The 23375-nt window shown below is 43.8% G+C and overlaps 2 protein-coding genes across 2 annotated transcripts in view; one reads left to right on the top strand and one right to left on the bottom strand.

The window, feature by feature from the left end:
* The window catches only part of NFS1 (NFS1 cysteine desulfurase), a 33162-nt gene extending 24033 nt beyond the window's left edge, over positions 1–9129 (bottom strand). Inside the window, exons 1-5 of the mRNA XM_054044960.1 lie at positions 8942–9129; positions 7534–7601; positions 5875–5991; positions 4003–4086; positions 2236–2388 (exon numbers count right to left, since the gene is read on the bottom strand). Of these exons, the coding sequence (XP_053900935.1) occupies positions 2236–2388; positions 4003–4086; positions 5875–5991; positions 7534–7601; positions 8942–9041 (522 nt within the window). The 5' untranslated portion in view covers positions 9042–9129. The remainder of the gene's footprint in view (positions 1–2235; positions 2389–4002; positions 4087–5874; positions 5992–7533; positions 7602–8941) is intronic.
* On the top strand, positions 9082–17765 carry ROMO1 (reactive oxygen species modulator 1). Its single transcript, XM_054044961.1, has 3 exons — positions 9082–9166; positions 16033–16163; positions 17565–17765. The coding sequence occupies exons 2-3, from the start codon at positions 16033–16035 to the stop codon at positions 17671–17673; spliced, it is 240 nt and encodes a 79-aa protein (XP_053900936.1). The 5' UTR covers positions 9082–9166; the 3' UTR covers positions 17674–17765.
* Positions 17766–23375: the final 5610 nt, after the last annotated feature.

The raw sequence follows: 23375 nt of genomic DNA, 5'->3' as shown, positions 1-23375 counted from the left end.
ACGCTTTTCACGGTTACTTTCATGCCAGCTTGTTTCTAGTGTATTTTATTAATTAAAAAAAAAAAAAACAGATATAACACGTCTAAAGAAATGGCAAATCCTCTGAATTCAAGAAAATTATTGCAATACACAAGGAAGGACAAGGGGGGAAAAGGAAGATTACTGTCAGCAAAGTTATCTGAGAGCAGGAGTAACAATTATGCATTACATGCAAAAGAATATGAAAGTCATCACTCAAAGCTGGGTATCTGGCCCAGAGGTAAAGTTGACAGCCCTGTGTAGCAGAATACACCCCAAGTATTAATGGGTATCCGGTGGCCCGAAACCCAAGCATTGCAGCCTGAGGCTGGGAGGGATGAATTCATAGATTAATAAATGTTTAAGGCCAGAAGAAACCATTCATATAATCTAGTCTGATGTCTTGCATTGCACAGGCCACAGAATCTCACCAATAATTCATACATCATGGCCAACTGCACCCCACTGTATGCCATTTACTTAGGTTTTGTGTAAGATGGGAAATGGCCTGATTGGAGTGTGTACAACTGAATGGGAGGTGATGGGTGGTGGAACACAAAGCCCAGCATAGATGCTTATCATTCAGGTTCAGAGGGGGAAGCCTAGGAGAACCAACACAAAAGCTTTAATCGCCTGTACTGATGCTGTGGAGGGGAACCATCGTTAGAAAGCAGCAGCCATACAAGCCAAGAGTCCATTACAAGAGGATTTTAGGCAGTTCATAAAAACAAAAGAACAGCCCTACTGGGTCAGACCAATGAGCCATCTAGCCCAGTATCATGTCTTCCAACAGTGGCTCGTGCCTCGATTCTTCAGAAGGAATGAACAGAACAGAGCAATTTATAGAGTGATTCATTCCCTGTCGTCCAGTCCCAGCTTCTGGCACTCAGAGGTTTAGGGACACCCAGAGCATGGGGTTGCATCCATGAACATCCTGGCTAATAGCCATTGACGGACCTAGCCTCCATGAACTTGTCTCATTCTTTTTTGAACCCAGTTGTACTTTTGGTCTTCACAACATCCCATGGCTATGAGTTCCACAGTTTGACAGTGCGCTGTGTAAAGAAGTAAATCCTTTTGTTTGTTTTAAACCTGCTGCCTATTAATTTAATCAGGTGAGCGCTGGTTCTGGTGTTATGTGAAGGAGTAAATAACACTTCTCTCAGCTCTCTCTTTGAAACTCCTGGCAGCTTCCCTATTACTTGAGCAATAACACAGCAAAAGAACAGAACCTTGAGAGGAAAGAATGATGTATGTGAAAGGTAGAAACTCCTTCATGCTCAGTTAGAAAAAAGGAACCAATACTGCGCGAGCGTGCGCGCGCGCGCACACACACACACACACACTTTCAATACATGAAGAACATTAGAGGGCAACTGAGCCATATTGTGTTAGCATGGGTTACAACTGCACCTTCTGAATTCCTCTAGTACCACAGTAAGCATTCGGTGTTGTACCCTGCTTCATCCTAAACCCTCTGTCATTGCATCAACATAACTTTTATGCTGCCACCATGGCTTATGTTATTAGTAACATTTTGTGTCAATTGAACTCTATGACAACACTCAAACATTACTATTTTAAACCTTAATCATCATTCATACAAAACAGGTTGCTATTTTAACATTTTCATAACTACTCAAAGCAAAGAGCCACATGCATTTAATTTCAGACTGCTCTAATATGTGTTCAAAAGAAATCCAAAACAAATGTTAGACACTGGAAATGTTTTGATCACATGGTCCTTTTCTAAAAGTTATAGCTAACTTCATACATTAGGTTTTTTTCCCTTCAAAATTCCCTAAAAATTTCAAGCAATTCATAAACTACAATAAGCATCTCAAAGTCATCCTTTAAATCAAAACAAAGATTTAAAGAATGTTTCCTTTCCAATTAAAATGAAAATCTATTGTGGGACTACCATTCCACCACAATATCATTCTGTCCTCTGTCTTTTAATGACATTCATTCTCTTACTATAGATATTAAAGAAATAAATCAGAAAGGCAGAGAAACAGTTTTCTCCAAAGTGGCACGCTGCTCTTAAAAACTTGGCTGGTATGATTTCCATTCTTTTGTCTTTTGATAATTAGGAACAGATCATCAATAAAATTGTTTTTAGTGTAACAGCAATGCTTCAGCAAAAGTGATGCTGAGGCCTCTAAGGTGATAGTGCTATGTGGAGAATTTGTACGTGTTTGATAACAAGCAACTTACCTTTAAATCTATGAGCCCATTTCTTTTAACAGGCAAGTACGTGACACGAAAGCCTTCAGCCTCCAGATAACGGCAAGAGTCCAGTACACACTTGTGCTCTGTCTGAGTTGTAATTATATGCTTCTTTCTGGATTTATAGAATCTTGCAACACCCTGGCGTTCACATTAAATGAAAAATAAAACTGCTATGAAATTGCTTAAAAGATAGCGATTTACATAAATTCAAAGGGGCAGGACATCAAGCAAAAGGAAGTTTCTCCCAAGGTCACTCAGCATGGCAGTCTGAAAGGGCTATTGGGAGAAAGTCTCTTATGAACAGGGCCCTACCAAATTCGCAGTCCATTTTGGTCAATTCCACAGTCACAGGATTTTAAAAATAATAAATTTCATGATTTCAGATATTTAAATCTGAAATTTCAGTGTTGTAATTGTAGGGGTCCTGACCATTAAAAGAGTTGGGGGGGTCACAAGGTTATTGAAGGGGAGGTTGCGGTACTGCTATCCTTATTTCTGCGCTGCTGGTGGCAGTGGCTCTGCCTTCAGAGCTGGGTGGCCGGAGAGCTGTGGCTGCTGGCTGGGAACCCAGCTCTGAAGGCAGAGCTGCTGCCAGCAGCAACGCAGAAGTAAGGATGGCATGGTATGGTATTGCCACCCTTACTTCTGTGCAGACCCCCTTTTGGGTCAGGACCCCCAGTTTGAAAAACACTGGTCTCCCCCATTAAATCTGTATAGTATGGGGTAAAAGCACACAAAAGACCAGATTTCATGGGAGGAGACCAGATTTCACGGTCCGTGATGCATTTTTCACGACCATGAATTTGGTAGGGCTCTACTTATGAAGAGAATTAGCCACAACACTCCAGTAAACTTTACCTACTGGTTTATTATATGCAAATCAATATTCAATCTGAAGAGGGAGTGAGGAGATAACCCAACATCCCAGTCCCTCCTGAGACAATCACCATCTTTTCCCAATTATTTACTCAATTATAATCTACAAATATTACTTGCACTAAATTAGACTATTTGGTTCTTTAATTGCTTCCAAAAATATATAGCTTTGAATTCTGAAAGTATTTATTAAGAAAGGATTTATAATTTTCTGCTTCTTTGGAGGGAGATAACAGAATGAAAAATCTTCTAAATATTAACAAGGAAAATAATCACCTGTGGGTTAAAGGATCAAAAACTTTGGAAAATTATTGATAATCAAGATTTCAGCCACTCTTTATGATCAAGATTTCAGTTACATGAGCACAAAACTTCATGTGGGACAAAAGGATTTTTAATCCCCACGTGCATATATCAAAAACAATTTTCATCAAGCTTGAAGGGAAAAAAAGTCACCTTTGCTTTAATACCAAGGATGGACAATTTCAGGCCCAAAGGAATTTGGCTGGAACAGCTAGGTTAATTGTGGGGGATTTCAATACAGTTCAAAGATTTCTTCATTTTAAGGAAAAGGCAAAGTACTGCACCTGCTCCAAACCCTGGGTCATGGCCAGTCTGCTCCCGCCCACTAGCCCACCACTCCCTCCAGGTATACTGGGGCATGGCAGTCCATTCCTTCATGGAACAAGTTGGTCAAACTAGGACTGTATCAAAACAAGCATACCAAGCCTTCCACTAAAATCATTATCAATTTATTAACCATTCAGAGTCACAGATGGATCATTGGCAGCTTGACAACAGGACTTAAACCCCAAACCATTACAGATTTCAAAGTAATTTAGTATACATCAGTTGTATTATAAACCAGCCATTTACCTTAATTGCTAAATTATTTGATTCTGTAGCACCACTGGTAAAAATAATCTCTCTAGGATCTGCTCCTATTAATGATGCAACTTGCTGTTTAAAAAGAAATAAAAATGATTTGCTATTTCAAAACATGAAAATTGAGTTCATCACACACGGAGAATATGTACAGCATCTCCCAGAACATCTCCTCTACACCGATACTAGCCCAACCTGGACAGGATTATAGATACTATCTTTAGAAATAGCATTACACACATGTACTTCCTCTTTTAATGTGGAGGAGGATTTGCATAGGTCATTTGCATTCAATACTACTACTTGTTGTGAACATAAACCCTTCTGAAGGGATGGGAAAACAAAATATGAAAACAAATATTCAGTGTATTCAATATGCAATATATCCCATATGCAACCAAAATACACCCAAACTTTAACTTATGTAAAACTCACCAAAGCAAAAATCCATTCACCTAGCTTGTTGTATTAAAACGTGAAGACCGTCTAGTTAATGCAAGGGCAGATACATGCCCGAGGGGGAGATTTTCACAGGTGTCAGAGGGACTTAGCACGACAAGTCCCATGGACTTTCAAACCCCCCTGAGGAGCTTTGGAAAGCCTCCCCCGACACACACCCAAGTCACCACCACTTAAATTATTTTAATATAAAATACAGTAACTCCTCACTTAAAAGTCGTCCCGGTTAACATTATTTCATTGCTGATCAATTAGAGAACATGCTCATTTAAAGTTGCGCAATGTTCCCTTATAATGTTGTTTGCCAGCCGCCTGCTTTGTCCACTGCTTGCAGGAAGAGCAGCCCGTTGCAGCTAGCTGGTGGGGGCTTGGAACCAGGGTGGACCAGCAAACCCCCCCCGTATCAGCTCCCTGCTCCCCTAAGTTCCCTGTGCGGCAGCCGCCCAGCAGGCTATCAATTGCCTGGCAGTTCAGCTGTCCCTCCCCCCACTGCCATGTGCTGCTCCCGCCCTCTGCCTTGGAGCTGCTCCTGGGAGCCTCCTGCTTGCTGTGCGGGGGGTGCTAATGTCAGGGTGTCCCCCTCCCCCCTGTTCCCCGCTTACCCCATCTCCACAGAGCAGGGGGACACATGACAGGGCTCAGGACAGAGGGAACATGCTGGCAGCAGCTGCTGTCTCAACTTGCTGATCTACTTAAAAAGGCAATGTACTTAGAGTGGTCAGCGTATTTAAAGGGGCAATGCGCATCTCTCTCTCTCTCTCTCTCACACACACACACACACACACAGGGTGTGTCTCTCTGTCTGCCATGCTGTCTCCCCTCCCTCCATTTGTGCTGCCTTGTAGAGTGTGAGGCTACATTGACAACAATGTGTTAACCCTTGAGGGCTCAGCCCATTTAGCAGTAAGGCATTCCCTGGGAAATATCTCACCCTCTTCCACCCTCTGACTTCACCATCTCAACCAAGCTTCACAATCATCATTGCTGTGTACAGTATTAAACTGTTTGTTTAAAACTTATAGTGTGTGTGTGTGTGTATAGATAGATAGATAGATAGTCAGTCTTTTGTCTGGGGGAAAAAATTTCCCTGGAACCTAACCCCACCATTTACATTAATTCTCATGGGGAAATTGGATTCGCTTAACATCGTTTCACTTAAAGTCACATTTTTCAGGAACATAACTACAATGTTAAGTGAGGAGTTACTGTATGTGTTTTGTTTTGAGTTTGCCAAACTATACATAACATAGTAAATTCTTAAGTTGCTAGAGATCAAGTTGCCAAGTCCCACCTCCTAGGAACTAAACCAGAATTATGCGGGTTGGGGTATTTTTATTTTTTAAGCAACTAGTTTATGAACAGGAAAACATATTTATGTTCTGTGGTGGGGCTGAAAAGCCTCACCTGCCTGGCTCGTTCCATAGCAGACTCACTCTCCCAGCCATAGGCATGAGTCCTGGAATGTGGGTTGCCATAGTAGTGCATTAGATAAGGGAGCATGCTGTCCAAAACTCTGGGGTCCTAGTAGACAAGAGACACTTTTTTAAAAGCGGAAAAAAAGCATTTTGTTTTTCCTCCCTCTTTCTTTCCCCTGCAATACATATGCTCTGCTTTATCCCAGACCAGCAGCCAGCTTATTCCAAACTACTGTGGATGCAAAAACATTTTACATACACTCTGTATTAACCTATCTGGTGACTGGCAAACGTTTGCTAATAACATCCTGCAACAACGTCCAACGCAATCTCACAAGCCAAACCTTGAACTAAATCAGAAATCTGTCTCAGAAGAGCAAGGACTTTCTAAGCAAAAGAAACACAAGACCCCCTAACAGTCACAGGAAATGATGTAAAACAGAATTTTGAAAAGTTTTACATTTTATCCAAGATGACCCTTCATCACTTCAGAATTCATTTAATTCAAATGACATGACAAGACAGTACTTGATAATAGCCACCACCTCAAGGTACATTTATTGTAAGTTTCCCCCAGGAATATAAAGAGGTTTCTAATTATTAAACCTCACAATATATAAGTGTTGATGAATGACATTCTGGCCGTAACAAAATTATGCTGAGTGGAGAAGATGAGACTTCTGGAGAAAGACCTGCTCCTCAACTGTTACTAAAGTACAAGGTTAGAATTTTAGTTGCAGACGATTGTTAAAATTAGTTTGGTGTACCACTGAATGGAGATGCTGATCACCACAGTGACCACAACAAAGATGGTGACTGCCTTAAACTGGGTAAACAACTGGACTTTCTTTTAAGCACAAATAAGGCAGTCTCTTCTCAATCCCTCCATGTTTTCAATGTTCCTTGGGAAGAGTGCAGTGAGAAGGAGTGGGTGCTGGGGAAAGCCAAGATGTAATTGGATATGAGATTATGTACACTATGAGAACAAGAAGCTTGAGTTTGATGTGGTAAGAGAAGGAAGCTAATAGAGAGATTCAGTGTGGGAAGGAACGACACATCAAGAACAAATAAGGAAGAGTAGATATTGGGCTTCATTACAAGGTGATCATTCTTTTGGCAAGAATACAGCTCTTCCCATAGTTACTTATGAGCACTCTGATTTGCTAATTGAAATCTGCATTCCCCATCATTAAGGTTAAGATTTTGTCACAGTTATTTTTAGTAAAAGTCACAGACAGGTTGCTGGCAATAAACAAAAAAAGTCTGACTTTTACTAAAAATAATAGGGGTGAGGAGTTGATGGGGGATGACTGAAACTTGAGGGGTGGGAGATTAGAGCCCAAGCCCTGCTGCGGTGGGAGGGGTCTGCATCCGCCCCCCGCCCTGAGCTGCCCGAGAGCTTCGGCACAGGGCTGAGGCGGACAATGTCACGGAGATCTCTGGAAGTCACAGAATCCATGAGATCTCTGATTTTGCCCCAGATCCCTAAGTGGGACCCTCAGGAATTGAACTCACAACCCTGGGTTTAGCAGGCCAATGTTCAAACCACTGAGGTATCCCTCCCCCCGATCCTTACCCATACCTTATCTGGTTACAACTATAGGGTTCATTCTAGGGCACTAGTGTATGTTCACATCATTTTACCAACCAGAGGAGTAGTTGCCTGGACATCCATATACAACGGCCGGAGCGTGGATACTTCACCAAGGCCTTTTTCTAGAGAGGAAAAAATATATAGACTACAATGATAGCTGCCCAACAAGCACAAGGGACAACTAAGGATGCAATGCGGAGGAGAGGAGAAAGGTGAAACTTTCCAACAACAGGAGCGGACAGTGGTGCAGGAGAAGAAATCAGGGAACCCATAGTGAGCATGGAACCTTTCTAATGAGAACATGCACCACATTGGGCACTCCAAAGGAGAACCAGTCACGACCTGTACTGCTAGGATAGGGGGCAAAGATAGGGTTACCATACGTCCGGATTTTCCCAGACATGTCCAGCTTTTCCCGGACATGTCCGGCTTTTTGGGCTCCAAATCCCCGTCCGGGGGGAAATCCCAAAAAGCCGGACATGTCTGGGAAAATCGGGACATGCGGGGCCCGTGGTGCTGGGCCGGCCGTGCCGAGCCGGCGGTGCGGTGCCGGGCCGGGGGCTCAGGGGCCGGGCCGGCGGTGCCGGGGGCCGGGCCGGGGGCTCAGGGGCCGGGCCGGCGGTGCCGGGGGCTCAGGGGCCGGGCCGGCGGTGCCGGCAGTGCTGGGCGGGCTTGGCCGGGGGCCCGGGACCGGCAGTGCTGGGCGGGCCGGGGGTGCTCGGCTGGGGGCCGGGCCCCGGGCCGGCACCCCAGGGCCCGAGCCGACCCAGGCTGGAAACGCCGGGGGGGCCAGACTGGGCCGCGTCTCCTCCCCCCCACACCCCCTTTACCTGCTTCAGGCTTCCCGCGAATCAAATGTTCGTGGGAAGCAGGGGAGGGGGCGGAGTTGGGGCGGGGACTTTGGGGAAGGGGCGGAGTTGGGACGGGGCCCTGTGGAGTGTCCTCCTTTTGGAGGCTCAAAATATGGTAACCCTAGGCAAAGACACCCCCTGCATTCTGGCAAGTGACCTTTTCAGCCAGCCCAGGGGAGCACGCAGCATGGCGTACAAGAAAAGAAACATCAGGAGGGCTGAATCTTTAACACCCTTTTCGGTCTGAGGTGCTTCTAGGGCCGCCATCACTCCTGTGTCTGACAAGCCAGTCACAACACTTGGGTGGGCCATTATTCCCGTGTCAGAGGTGACAACTGAGGCACCGAGAGACTTGCCCAAGGGCACTCCGGGTGTCTGTGGGGGGCGGGGAACTGAGGCCAGGTTAGCACTATACCCGATGGGCTCCCTTCTCATGGGCCCCCTCCCGTGCCCACCAGCCATAGCAGTCCGGGCACCACACGGCGGCCGGGCCAAGCCCCCCGCGATAACTCGGCGCCTTTACCGCCGCCCCTGAGCCCCGCCAAGTCCTCGGGCTCCCCTCCGCGCCCGGCCCCTTGGCCCAGCCCCCCCGCGCGGACACGCCCCCTCACTCTCGTGGCGCCGGGCCGCCCCCGAGAACCGCCGGGCCGGCGCGCCCGCGAGCCCGCGGGCCCCCCGCAGCGTCGCCACCCTCCGCAGCAGCAGCAACATCCCCGCGATAGCCAGGCCCGGAAATAGCCCCTGCCCTTTCACCCCGACCCGCGTGTCGTCATCGCAGCGCGCCGGAAGTGACGGAGGACTGGAGCGTGCTGGCCGGAGGCGAGGAGCGAAGCGAGGTGAGGGCTTCCCGGGCGCCTCCAGGAGCGGGCTGGGCGGGAGCGCGCCACAGAGCGCCTGGGATCAGCCGGGCCCATGGAGCTTCCCGCTGCCGCAGGGTCCCGGGTCCGCGCCGTGCAGGCGCCAGGGCTTGCCCCAGCCCTGCCAAGCTGGGGGCCTCGCTAATGTCCTGTGGCAGCGAGTTCCGCAGCTGCCCGCCGCAGCCTCTCCTCTAAAGCCTCCGAGTCCCTGTGCTGTGTGACAGGCCGAGCAGGGGCCTGGCCCCCTCTGGGGCGGGGACATCGCTATGCGCCTCGCTCATGTTCTGTTCCGATTGTTTCTTCTCTGAACTAAACTGTCCAGTCTCCTTTCCCCAGAGAAGCGTTATTCCTTGCTGCTGTAGCTCATTACTTTTTTCCCTAGTCTTGATTATTGACCATGCCCCTCTTGGGACAACGTAGGGGAATGGAAGCAGCCTCTTCTTTGCTCTGGCCTAAGCTATTCACAACGTAGTTGCTCAGAAATGTCCAGTCTCTGGCCGTTTTTTTTGTATATGCTTTTTTATGTGAGGAAAACTTGTTGGAGAAGAACACTCTGTGTTCTGGGCATCACACAAAACGTCTGGCTGCAAAATGCTTTATGGCCAAGGAGACTATGCTTGTCCTGGTTAGAATAATACCAGAGTTTAAAAAGCAACAGGTAGTTCAAGGAGTTTTTTGCAGCCTTCAGATGAACAGTTTTGGTTGCTGCATAATCTGGAAGGAGGCAGTTTTACCTAGCATGGGTTTTTTTTTTTTGGGAGGCGGGACAAAATAAAACTAGTAACCTCTGTCTGTTGGCCAAATGTATTTGCCAACTGTGAATGCAGAATGTACAGAGTTTATGACACTTCGTAGGAACTGAGAAGTATAAAACCTAGACTGATGTTTGTGTGGATGAGCTTCTGTCACAATCTGAGCCCTGTTTGTAACAGATTATGAATATATAATATTTATGATTTTCACTGACAAAGTGTGAGTGCTTGAGTTCTAGGGACTGGAGGGGGCAGGGAGAGTTTCTTAGTGTCCATTTGGATGATGAAAATGCTTTTTCAAATCTGGTTAGCTAACATAATTTGAAACATCCTTTTACATCTAGTGCAGGCTCCCCCCAGGTTATAACATGACCAGCCAAATTAAAGGTGCTAATTTGTATCTTTACTAAATGTAAAAGGAGGTTTGAAATTATGCTAGCTAACCCAGTTTTAAAACACTATAATTTATTGTCTGGATAGGTCTTTAATGCCAGACATCTGTTATGCTGTTCACCATCCTGTTAAATATATGAACTAAGTAATACTATTATTTATCATTAATAGTCCAAAATTATGCAATAGGTGTTTGTTTTTGCATCTATCATGTTGGACCATTCCAGTGCATTGGCACACCCTAACCCATTGTAAAGTCTGCCTTTTATCTAATCCTTCCTCGCCTTTACCTTTGCTCATTGTTTCAAAATGCCATTTGTCTGCACCGTATTGGACAGGGGAATTCCAAGCTGTTAGAAATTCTCTCTAATCCAATAAACGCATGTCTAATTGAGTATCTATTAAATGTAGGGATTAGAAAAGGGATACAGAGGCTTTCAATCACAAGGTCATCATTCATTTTCACCTCCGGTTGGTAGTAACTGAAAGTTATTACCATCAGATGACTGACCAGTGCCATATGTGAAATGAGTTATTAGTCTTAGTCCAGTTCGTACTGGACATGCACCACCACCACAGATTGAAGAGGCATGGCAACTGAACTCAGCTCTAATTCCTAAAAGTGGTCTCTCCAGCAGGCAGCGGCATATCAGTGGGGCAGTGTGGAGAATGGTGCACTGCAATCAGGATGGATTTGATTTAAATCCTAGTCAGGAAGACTCGATATAATCATGGATTTCTACATAAAAGTGCGTTCTTGTTGGTTGTTATAACCTTAATACGTATTCTTCACAACTCAGAGATAGATACAGGTTTCATTTTTAGAAGGTACACACTATACATTTTTAAAGTGATTCATTTTGAAAACTTTTCAGATTAGTTTTACAGCTATATCAGAAAATGAATGCTTGATTGGTTATTTCATTTACCAAAGGTAATTGAAGCTGATATTTATGAAGTCACTGGGAGGTGAACGATCTCCAATTCAACAAGTTAATCATTAATATTTGGAGGATTTTCTTGCCATGCTGTATTAGGAGGAGAACATCACCAGACAGACATTTAAAATGTTTTATTAACTAAAACAACAACGTTATGTATACTGGATTTTTTTTCTTCAACAGCAAACATAATATTTTAACAAAACAAGCATTTGAATTTTTGAATTTAGTTAAACATTCAATTTTTTTAAAATCAGGTTTGTTTTTGTTAAAATTGTTTTTAACTAAAATAGTTAAATGAAATATTTAAAAAAAAAAATTAAATCGACTATGTCAGCCAGGTCAACATGAGAAACTTAAAATATTGGCTTCTGCAGTTAACTTGGTTGTCTTCACCTTCGTTTTCCTGTTTGTTCATAATCTGGAAAAGAAAATCAAGCTTTCCTGCTTTTTCAGGTCCCAAACAATTTCTCAATTTCTAATGAATTAGTCCAAAGGAAGAAAATATTCTTTCTACACTGGCAGAGAAGCTACTGCTGTTAAAAGTGAGATTATCACTTCAACAGTCTTTGAATCCAAGTGCTTAAGTGACTTCCACCAGTTCACTGGTGTAACTTTCTTTAAAACATCATCAGCAAACATATATTTCTTGAATGGTTCACCCTTAGCTCTGAAGTTTGTTTATAGTTGGCATTATGGCGGGATGATTGCTGGATTTCCATGTCATAGCCAACTCCTCTTCTTCAGCAGTTAAGGTTTGACCCTGGTACTGAGTATTGAGAATATTTGCAAGAAAATGAGCTGCAGATAGTGCTTGTCCAATTCGTTTTTTTAATGCTTGTAATTTAACTCTCTCGTTGCATATTTCTCTTTTTAAGATCTCACTCAGTTTCTTCCAAATTTCAACAGTGTCAGCAATAAAACAGCTATTGCCCTGCATTTTGTTCAAGGTTACAGAAATAGGCTTCAGGGTACTCAGCATGTGTTCAACATTTCTCTTAAGCCCAATGTTGAGAACTTTGGCTGTGACAGTGCCATCTATTTTTTCACTATTTTGTTCACAAACTGTCATCAGATTAGGCCAGTTCTTGATATAGTGCTCAAAACAGTCCACTACTGAGTTCCATCACACGTCTTGTAGGAGAGTTAGCTTGGTTCCTCCCACTTTTTTCAGAGCAGGTGCATCAAATGAGCACTGCAACCGTATGTTATTAGCTCTGGACTCTCTTCTAAATACTTTCTTCTCATCTTGGATACGTTTGCAGCATAGTCTGTGACCAAGCTGCGTACTAGGCATTTGACATTTTTTTCACCATTTGTTATAGCTTTTACTGCTACTTCTTGTAAGTATTCTGCTGTGTGTGCATTTCCTGGTGTATCAATTGTTTCTGTAAGGAAGACATTCCCCTTCTTCTGTTGTCACACAAGCACATACAACATGATCATTATGGACATTGCTCTACCCATCAAGATTCAGGTTGACAATTTCACCCTCTAGACCTTTTGCACACTGCTCAGTTTCTCTGTCATACACTTTATCCAGCAATTTGCCTGCGACATCTGCTCTGTTGGGTGGGCTGTATCCTGGTCTTAATGACTGAACCATATTAATGAAGTGTGGGTTCTCAATCATACGGAAAGGAGAGTTTGTTGCATAAATAAACAGGGCAGTTTTTTCAGCAGTTACCTGTTTTTCTAATTTGCTGGTTTTTATCACAAACTTATCTGTGGTTGTTTCTGGATGATGGAGATTTTTTTTTCTTTTTGCTACAGGTGATATACTGTGGCTATGTGACATACATGATGTGACTGAAACACTATCATTGGGAGATAACTCTGAAACTATAGAAAATGATGGTGATCTCTTGAAGGTGGATAGTCTTCAGAATCCTGTATGTTGAGGATGGATTCTCGTAAACAAAATAAGTCAATGCAGTTATTTAATTATTATTACCATACTGCTCATTTAGTATTACTCATTGCATTCACTGACACTCAGTGCTACTTTAAAGGTGAAATTGTAAGAGGAAGATCTGCCTATTTCAGCTATTTATTTTTTTAGATCAACTGCATCTAAAATGATAGTACCATAGAGTAACAACTACATTTTTTGCTCAAACATGAGAATTCAAGAATAGTCCAGAAGGAAGACAGGCAGTCCTTAAGAAAGAAGTAGGAATAAAAAAGTTTACCAACCTGAAGATCCTGCATGTTCAGAGACGTTCCTTTCATCATCTTCAAGGCAGCTTCCTCCTGAGAAGGAACACTTCTCATGATGATGTTGTTTCATTTAGGCAACCAGGCCTTGCATTTCTTTGTTGCACTGTTTGCGTTTTGCATGCATGCCTGTCTTACCCACAGGTAGAGGAACTTAATTTAAAATATTCTCAAACGGGGTCTCTCTTAGAGCCTGCTGCCATTATAGGTTTTCACTTTTAGTGAGAGAATGGATGGTAGATCTCAAATCAATGAAGGCTACACTCAGAAAGTCCTCAAGACTTATGGAATATGCTGCTCAAACAGTTTCACTTTTGTTTCTACTGCCTGTCCCTCACTTCTCACATTTATCTCCAGACTTCTTCTTGTTCAGATCTATTCCGCCCCCAACTATCTTCTATTCATTGAACTTTTTGAAACTTTGCACTTTTAGAGAGAGGTAAGGGATTGATTGGGTACACAAATTTGCAGAGGGACAATAGAGTTGAAGTCTGTTATTTCTCACCTCTATATATTATTTATCTAAAACATTTTTGCTGTTAGAAGCATGTTATCTCTGGAGACACAAATCCACAGTTTGAGAACTGCAAACCTAAGCATCTCTGATGGTATCTTCTAGACTGAGCACTGAGTTTCATTGGGTAGATAGAAAGATTAACCTAAGTAATTTATACAGAAGCCCCTGGAACCCCGTAAAATTGGGTCCCTAATCCATGAACTATTGGAACTCATTTACAAAACTTTTCTTAAACATTACATGAATATGTTGTCTCATACTATAAAATTAGAATTTATAATCCCTATTCCATGATGCGATATCTTTGAGCTATAATGTAACTTAATTAAAATTATCTTTAGATAGGTTTCTTTCCTCAAAAGCATTTTATCAAAAAAATCCAATTTAAATAACAAAAAAATCATTGATTTTTATCCACCCTGACTGCAATTGCCCAAACTGTGTGTTCTGGGGATAAAAAGAACCACAATCGCCAGAGCTGTCAACCAGCACCTTTTGCAAGTACTGAAATTTGCATACACGGTTGAGCACAGGGGAATTTTAATGTGAATCTTTGTTACAGAAAGTGAAGTCCTGTCAGATTTTCCCCCCCTGCTCTGAATGGGGGGAAAAAATCTACATAATACAAATAGCCTAGGGGCTAGGAATTTGGGAGTCGGCTGTTTCATGCATCAGCCAGTAGGGTGTGTGGGAGTGCCTTGGATGCAGTGTGTTCAGGGAGGGAAGGATTTTTCTTTCAACAATCCCTCCAGGCAATGCTTATCAAGGAGAGGCTCTCTCTCAGACTGAATGGAGTCCCCTCAAGTCCTTTGTCAGAAATATAGGGCTTGTCTACACTTCCTTTTTGTAGCTCTCTAACTTGCTAGCTAGGGGGGTGAAAAATCACCCACCTGAGCGCAGCAAGTCTGAGCGCTTTAAAGCACTAGCGAAGACAGGCTTCCAGCACTCGGAGCTAATCCTCTCATGGAGGTGGATTACCAGGAGCGCTGGGAAAGCTCTCTCCCAGCACTCGCGCGCACGCAACCACACTCGCACTTCAAAGCGTTGCCATAGGAGCGTTCCCACAGCAGTGCTTTAAAGTTTCCAGTGTAGACATACCCACAGTGACTGTTAATGGAGGTGTGAAGGTTTGTGTGGGAGCAAAACAAGTCTATCATCAGGACAGTCCTCCTTTTGCTCCTGTCTGTTCCCAGTATTGGGCCAAGATGCAAGGGTGTGAAAACCTTCTCTGTTCCGTGACAGCGTGTCCTCTGTTTAGGAATGGGAACTGTAAGGTGGAGAAACAAATTAAAGCTGAGGCTCTGGAATCCGGTTGCTCAGTGTTTTGCTAGTAAATTCCTATAGAAAAGTCTTTTTATGTGCTAATAAGTGGTAGCTGAATGAGCAGTTACAGTGACTGCACAGAGAACTAGCTAGTCACATCGGCATGCAAATACTCAGTTTGCACATGCCCTCTCCTAAATTGTATGAGACTCAGGCCATGGCTATGTCTACGTTGCACAGCTTCCAGCAGCACAGCCAGGCTGCCAAAGCCTTGTCATTGTAAGGCGCGCAGCGTAGCTGCCCTTTGTTGCCAGGAGAGAGCTCTCCTGATGACAAAATAAAACCATACCCAACAAGGGGCGATAGCTTCTCCACCGACGAAGCGCTGTCCACTCCGGTGCTTTTCATCATTAAAGCATTTGTCATTTAGGGGTGTTTTTTTTTTCACACCCGTTAAAACTTTTGTCACTCAATGAAAGTGCAGTGTAGACATAGCCTAAGTCTACCCTACCACTTTAGTCGGTGTAACTTCTGTCGCTCAGGGATGTGAAAAAAACCCACCTCTGAGCGACACAAGTTACACCGACAGAAGCGCCGCTGTGGACTCTCTAGTGTAGACATGGCCTCAGGCACGTAGTGTCTTCACAGCTGCTGCTGTCCAATCCAGGAGGAAGCTTGTCATCCACAGGAAGAGGTGGTAGGTCTGGGCGGGTGGGGGGAGGGTGGTTCTTTTTTGTTTTAAGTGTCTTGCTTCTTTTCCAGATGCCTGTGACTGTGGGGCCATATGGACAGTCCCAGCCCAACTGCTTTGACAGAGTGAAAATGGGCTTCATGATGGGCTTTGCTGTTGGCATGGCGGCAGGGGCACTGTTTGGCACATTTTCCTGCCTCAGGTATGTCGGACGCAGTTAATTGTAAATGTCAGTCCTAGGAGAAACTGGGACAGAGGGAGGGGATCTAAAGACCTTGTTCCATTTTGTAACATAGATGGAATGCTACCTGTGGCTCTAAACCAGGCTGAAGATTTGGAGCATCCAAGGTGTAGAATTAGAAATTGGACAAGCTGCCTTTGCTTGCCATGTACAAACATACAAAGAGCTCTTCTCGTAGCACTGGAGGTTGTATGTGGCATCTGGCAGGGTCTTCTGTTGTCTTTACGTCCTGTTTTCATTGCATATCAATGACTCATTCGTTGAGAGCAGTTATCCTGAGGTGTTCAGCGTTTCTCTGTACAGGCAATATTATAAATTATAAAGAACTGGTAAACCGATGGGCTCTTTAGTATCTTACACCAAAAATATATATGCGCTTATTTGAATTCTCTTCAGCTAACATCACTGATATATGGCACGGACTACACTGAATGGGAGAAACAAGAACCATGAGTTGTTCTAAAAGTTGTGTTTAAAAAAAACAAACGCAACCCCCCATATCCCTCCCATTGATCCTCTTCAAATCCTGGTGAATGTTTTCATAGGCACCACAATATTGGCAGGAAATGCAATCATGGATGATCTGAAGGAGCAGTAAGAGATTGCTTTTTATCCGACTTGGTTAAAAGGATATTAGCTGCTTCAATTTGCCCCAAAATTTAACTCATGTAAAACCAAATGTTTATAAAACTCATGGCAAATAAACCAGCACATTTTAAAAGTCCAAATGCACACAAGTGGTTATAAACAATTAAACTTTCCATGCAAATATTGCAGCAGGAGGAACCTGAGAGAGAAAATCACTTTGCTTATTTTTATTGTCCAACCTCTTGCAAACAGAAAAAAAAAATGCAGCTGTAGCAAAGATTCAGTTGGGCTTCAAAAGTTTCCACTTCATTTTTAGTTGATACTGTCCCTTTAAATGTAGTAAATCTCACTGCCTCAAGCACATGCAGCTAGACAGGACCCAGATGCAAGGGTCCAGAGTCTCTCCCCTCTGGCACTCAATACATAGTGGTGAATTCTCCATCTTAGCCTGTATAACTGACATGTCACAGACACAAAGAAGCAAGCTGCCCCTCCCCGTCCTTCCAATGGATCACAGACACAAGGGAGTGCATCCATTCTCTCCTCCCACTCATCCTATGCACCCTGAAGTCACTTGCTCCAAAACCTAAAAAGCACATTGTCTGTACAGTCTAGAAGTGAATTAAGCCAACTCTCCTGCCAGGCACCTGATACAGAATGTCTGATGATAAAATCCAATATGCTTTCCAATCTGTCAGGGATGGATTGTCACTTCAGCAATAGAATGGCCTTGGTCAGCCTGTGTGGAATCTTGCACTGTTTTCTCTCTTTCAGGATTGGCATGAGAGGACGAGAACTGATGGGTGGAGTTGGCAAAACCATGATGCAAAGTGGTGGCACGTTTGGGACATTCATGGCCATTGGCATGGGAATCCGCTGCTAACCTGGAGCATGGGATTTTTTTAACCTGAAGACTAATGCCCCTGTTCAATCATTCCACCTATGTAATATAATAAAATCTTTGGGTATCTAAAATGTTGAGTGCTCAATCCTACTGAGATCTTACAGTGCGGTATAAGACTCTGCTAGTGCGCTCTCAACAAAATGAACTGCAGTGTTTTCTACTGAACTCCACACTGCCTGTGTTTATGAAGAAACAACAGCCCACAGCAGAGACAAAACTCAGTGCCCCTTTCCACATGTGGAGAAGAGGGAATTCTATAGGAATAAGGAAACCTGATCAAAGAGAGAGCCACCCAGTTACTTTCCCAAAGTCAGCTGGCTCTCAGCCTGGGCTTGGCCATTGTATCTTTAGGTCTCTTGCCTCTGGGTCCCCTCTGGAACCCCCACTCCTGGACAAGCTCACTGTTCCCAGCAGGAGTAGGGCTTATTTCCAAGATCCTTCCTGAGTCTAATTATCTCCAGTCCTTGGCCCTGCTCCTCAGGTCCAGCGCTGATAGGAGAGGTGTCCAGAGCCTTTCTCGGGGCTGCAGGGTGTCTGCCCTAAACAAGGGGTGGGAAAGGGAAAGCTAGTCACTGCCTAGGGCTGGGTTCCCCGGCTACTGGGCTCCCTAGTGGTCTCTAGTAGCCTCTCTTCTTGGGCAAGCTTTCCCCCCTGCTCCATGGCCAGCTTCACCTTTGTAAGCTTCCCTTCTCCAGGAAGAGCATGCTGTGCACATATGCTTAATGGCATGGCTGGAGTGTGGGATGCTGCTTAGGCTTGCTGTCAGTGGAATGGGGGTGCGTCCCATCACACACTTGCCCCCTCAAGTCCAGAAAGCTTTCTTGTTCAATCAGCTCACAGTCTTCTAGTGAAAAGAATCTGTATTTGCATGTTCCTTCCCAGCACAGTGCTGCACCTGGAAGCTGTAGGGCTGGAATGCCAGATACCAGCACATAACCTGGAGGTGCGAGTCCTTCAGAGAGTGTAGCCACCGTAAGGTACATGGTTTGTGACTAGGGAGAAGGGACTACCCAACAGATAATACCTGAGGGCTTCCATAATACATTTTGTTGCCTGAGCCGCCTCCTCAGTCATATAATATGATTTCTCCCTGGGTTCACAACTTTTTGCTCAAATGTAGGAGGGGGTGCTCTTTGCCTTCAAAGTCCTGGGAGAGCACCACTGCCCGGGCCAACGTTGGCTGCACCTGTATAGAGAATGAACCCCTGGAGAAGTCTGGGTTGGCAAGGACAGGCTCCCAGCTCAGTTGCACCTCCAGGGTGTTAAAGCTCCATTGCAATAGTCCTCCCAGCCAATCTTTTTGGTGACTTTGCCCTTTAGCAGCAGTTCAGTCGATGCAAAGTAGGTGATGAACCTGTGATCGTGTCCCTCCAGGCCAAGGAAGTAGTGTCTCTCTCTTCTGGTCTGTGGTGTAGGGCACGAGTTTACCATATGGACTTTATCAGTGGTTTCATAAGGCTTCCTCCTACCCAATATCCTAAATAAGTCACTTCTATCATGGTCTACTTACTCTTGGCAGGGAAGTGACTACTACTCTTAGGTGACTGAGGTGGTCTTTCCATGTGTGAACGTAAGAACGGCCATACTAGGTCATACCAAAGGTCCATCTAACCCAGTATCCTGTCTTCCAACAGTGTCCTATGCCAATTGCCCCAGAGAGAATGAACAGAACAGGTAATCAAGTGATCCGTCTCCTGTTGCCCATTCCCAGCTTCTGGCAAACAGAGGCTAGGGCCACCATCCCTGCCCATCCTAGCTAATAGCCATTGATGAACTTATCTAGTTCTTTTATGAACACTGTTAGTCTTGACTTTCACAACATCCTCTGGCTAGGAGTTTCACAGGTTGACTGTGTGTTGTGTGAAAAAAAAAAATACTTCCCTTTGTTTTAAACTTGCTGCTTATTAATTTCATTTGGTGACCCCTAGTTCATGTGTTATGAGTAAATAAAACTTCCTTATTTACTTTCTCCACACCAGGCATGTTTTTATAGACCTCGATATCCCCTCTTAATCATCTCTTTTCCAAGCTGAAAAGTACCAGTCTTATTAATCTCCCCTCATATGGAAGCTGTTCCATACCCCTCATCATTTTTGTTGCCCTTTTCTGAACCTTTTCTAATTCCAATATATATTTTTGACATGGGGTGACCACATCTGCATGCAGTATTCAAGATGTTGGCATACCATGGATTTATATAGAGACACTATATTTTCTCTCATTATCTATCCCTTTCTTAACGATTCCCAATATTCTGTTCTGTGTGGTTATAAATTACAATGTAATCAAGGTAAGCTGCAGTGTATTGCTGTTAGGGTCAAAGCATTCAATTAAGCAGGTGCTGAAAAGTTGCTGCAACCCCCTGCAGGCCAAATGATTTTAAAGTTGGAAATGGCCAAAGGAGGTAGAGGGGGATGAAGACAGGGATCTGCCAATAGCCTTTTGTAAGATCTATCAAGCCAGGCCCAGCCGCTCTTAACAGCTCAACCACTTGTGGCATTATGTAAGCATCAAGCTCTGTGGCGAACTGACCTTAAAAAAGTTGATAGAGAATTGGAACGTGCCATCTGCTTTGGGGACCAGGACTATGGGGCTCCTCCAGTCACTCTTGGACTCCTCAATGACCCCCATTCTCAGTCTTGCCTGCACTTCTGCTTAGACCATGTCCCACATCCTTTTGGGCAAGGGCTGAGAATTTTCTCTAACCCATTTTCCTGGTAGCTCTCCAGATGATGATGTATGACATATGTTCTCCCCAGGCTCATGGGGAATACAGTATCAAAGTCTTACATGAGAACGGCCATACTGGGTCAGACTAATGGTCCATTCAGCTCAGTATCCTGACTTTCGACAGTGGCTGACAGGTTCTTCAGAAGGAATGAACAGAACAGTCAGTCATCAAATGATCCATCCCGTCATCTGGTCCCAGCTTCTGTCAGAGTCTAAGGATACTCAGATCATGGTGTTGCATCCCTGCCCATCCTGGCTAATAGCCATTGATGGATCTATCCCCCAGGAACTTATTTAATTCTTTTTTGGAACCTGTTATAAATTTGGCCGTCACAACAGCCCCTGGCAAAAAGTTCCACAAGTAGTACTTACTTTTATTTTAAACTTTCTGCCTGTTAATTTCATTGGGTGACCCCTAGTTCTTGTGTTACATGAAGGAGTAAATAACATTTCCTTATTCATTTTCTCCACACCAGTCAAAATTTTAATAGACCTCTCTCACATCCCCTCCCCAGTCATCTCTTTTCCAAGCTGAATAGTCCCAGTCTTTTTAATCTCTCCTCCAACAGAAGCTGTTCTATACCCTCATTTTTGTTGCTCTTCTGTGTACCTTTTCCAATATATCTTTTTTGAGATGTGGTGACCAGATCTTCACGCAGTATACACGATGTGAGTGTACCATGGATTTATATAGAATAGGGCCGTCAATTAATTGCAGTTATCTCACACGATTAACTTTAAAAAAATCACAATTAAAAAATTTAATCATTAATTGCACTTTTAATCACACCATTCATAAATTTCACTGTGTTCTATTGCTTAAGTATTTTTGGATATTTTTCTACATTTTCAAATATACTGATTTCAATTACAAACACAATAGAGTGTACAGTGCTCACTTTATATTTTCTTATCACTAATATTTGCACTCAAAATGATGATAGTCTTTCAATTCACCTCGTACAAGTACTGTAGTGCAATCTTGTTATTGTGAAAGTGCAGCTTACAAATGTAGATTTTTTTTGTTACGTACCTGCACTCAAACCAATGTAAAACTTTAGCGCCTACAAGTCTACTCAGTCCTACTTCTTGTTCAGCCAATCGCTGAGACAAACAAGTTTGTTTACATTTATGGGACTGTAACAAGATGCCCAATGTTAATATGGTGGGTCCTGTGCTTTTCTTGGTGGGGGCTAAGATGCCACCCCTTGCCCCTGCTCTTGGGGCCCCGAGGGCCCCGTTAGTGGCCTGGGAAGGTGGTAAAGGAGGGAAGCAGGGGAGGGGATGGGTCTGCTCCTCACTCTGAGCCCCAGCCCCTGCAGTTTCTTATCCTCTTCCCCCTTTGATGGGATATCTTTGGTCCTTACACACTGCGGGAGAGTCTCCCTCCCCTGCTGGGGCAGGGTCTTACTTCAGTTCTCTGGTCTTTTAAATCTCTCAGCACACCTCCAGTCCTCCTCCTCCTCTCTGACTGCCTGAAGCAGGGGGGTTTTATTAGGTTCCTGACAGGGCCTTAATTGACTGCACATGCTCCAATTAGCCATAGCCACTCTCCCTAGTCTACAGGGAACCATGCCTTATTTAGCCTAGGGCTTATATATTTCCCCTTTACTACTCTCCCACTGCTCCCTGGCCCTCCTGTATCACAGGGACATAATGCTGCTTGATTATTTACATCACCTGAAAGTGAGAACAGGTGTTCACACTTTCGTAGCCAGCATTGCATGCCAGATGCAGGGGTATATGAATGTTTGGCATATCTGGCATATAAATATCTTGCAAGGCCAGCTACAAAAGTGCAAACACCCGTTCTCTCTTTCAGGTGACATTGTAAACAAGAATCAGAGGGGTAGGCATGTTCATTGTTTTTGTGGATACAGACTGAGTCCAGTGGCATCTTAAAAGACTTAATTTAGGCATAAGCTTTTCGTGGGTAAAAACCCCCACTTCATATGCATCTGAAGAAGTGGGGTTTTTTACCCACGAAAGCTTATGCCCAAATAAATGTTAGTCTTTAAGGTGCCACCGGCCTCCTCATTGTTATTGTAAACAAGCAGCTTATCTCCTACAAATGTAAGCAAACTTGTTTGTCTGAGTGATTGGCTGAATAAGGATTGAGTGGACTTGTAGGCTCTGAAATTTTACATTGTTTTATTTTTGAATGCAGGTTTTTTGTCGTCTCCCCCCCCCCCCCCCATAATTCTACATTTGTAAATTCAACTTTCATGATAAAGGGATTGCACTACAGTACTTGCAATGGGGGAATTGAAAAACACCATTTTTTTTACAGTGCAAATATTTGTAATAAAAAAATCAACTGAGTACTGTACACTTTGATTTCAGTTACAACAGAATACAGTATTTGAAAACCTCCAAAAATATGTAATAAACAGGATCCTATTACCAGCACAATTATTGACAGCCCTAATATAGAGGCATTATGATATTTTCTTATTATCTACCCCTTTCCTAATGGTTCCGAATATTGTTACCTTTTTTGACTGCTGCTGCATGTTGAGTGGATGTTTTCAGAGAATTATCCAGTGACTCCAAGATCTCTTTCTTGAGTGGTAACAACTAATTTAGACCCCATTATTTTGTATGTATAGCTGGGACAGTATTTTCCAATGTGCATTACTTTGCATTTATCACCACTGAATTTCATCTGCCATTTTCTTGCCCAGTCACCCAGTTCTGTGAGATCCCTTTGTAACTATTCACTGTCAGCTTTGGACTTAACTATCTTGAGTAATTCTATATTGTCTGCAAACTTTGCCACCTCACTGTTTACCCCATTTTCCAGATCATTTAACAGCACTGGTCCCAGCCTCCCATCTGTTTGCTCTACTGGCCTGCAGTTTCTCCAGCAGGATCTGGAGATTACCTCCATGGGACAGGGCTCCAGTAAGGATCTGACCCTAGAGAGAAGTCTGAGTACATATCAAAACCTG

The sequence above is a fragment of the Malaclemys terrapin genome, chromosome 12 (assembly GCF_027887155.1).
Source record: "Malaclemys terrapin pileata isolate rMalTer1 chromosome 12, rMalTer1.hap1, whole genome shotgun sequence".
Lineage (NCBI taxonomy): Eukaryota > Metazoa > Chordata > Testudines > Emydidae > Malaclemys > Malaclemys terrapin.
Note: the sequence above shows the minus strand (reverse complement) of the source record. Positions and strands in the feature narration are given on the sequence as shown.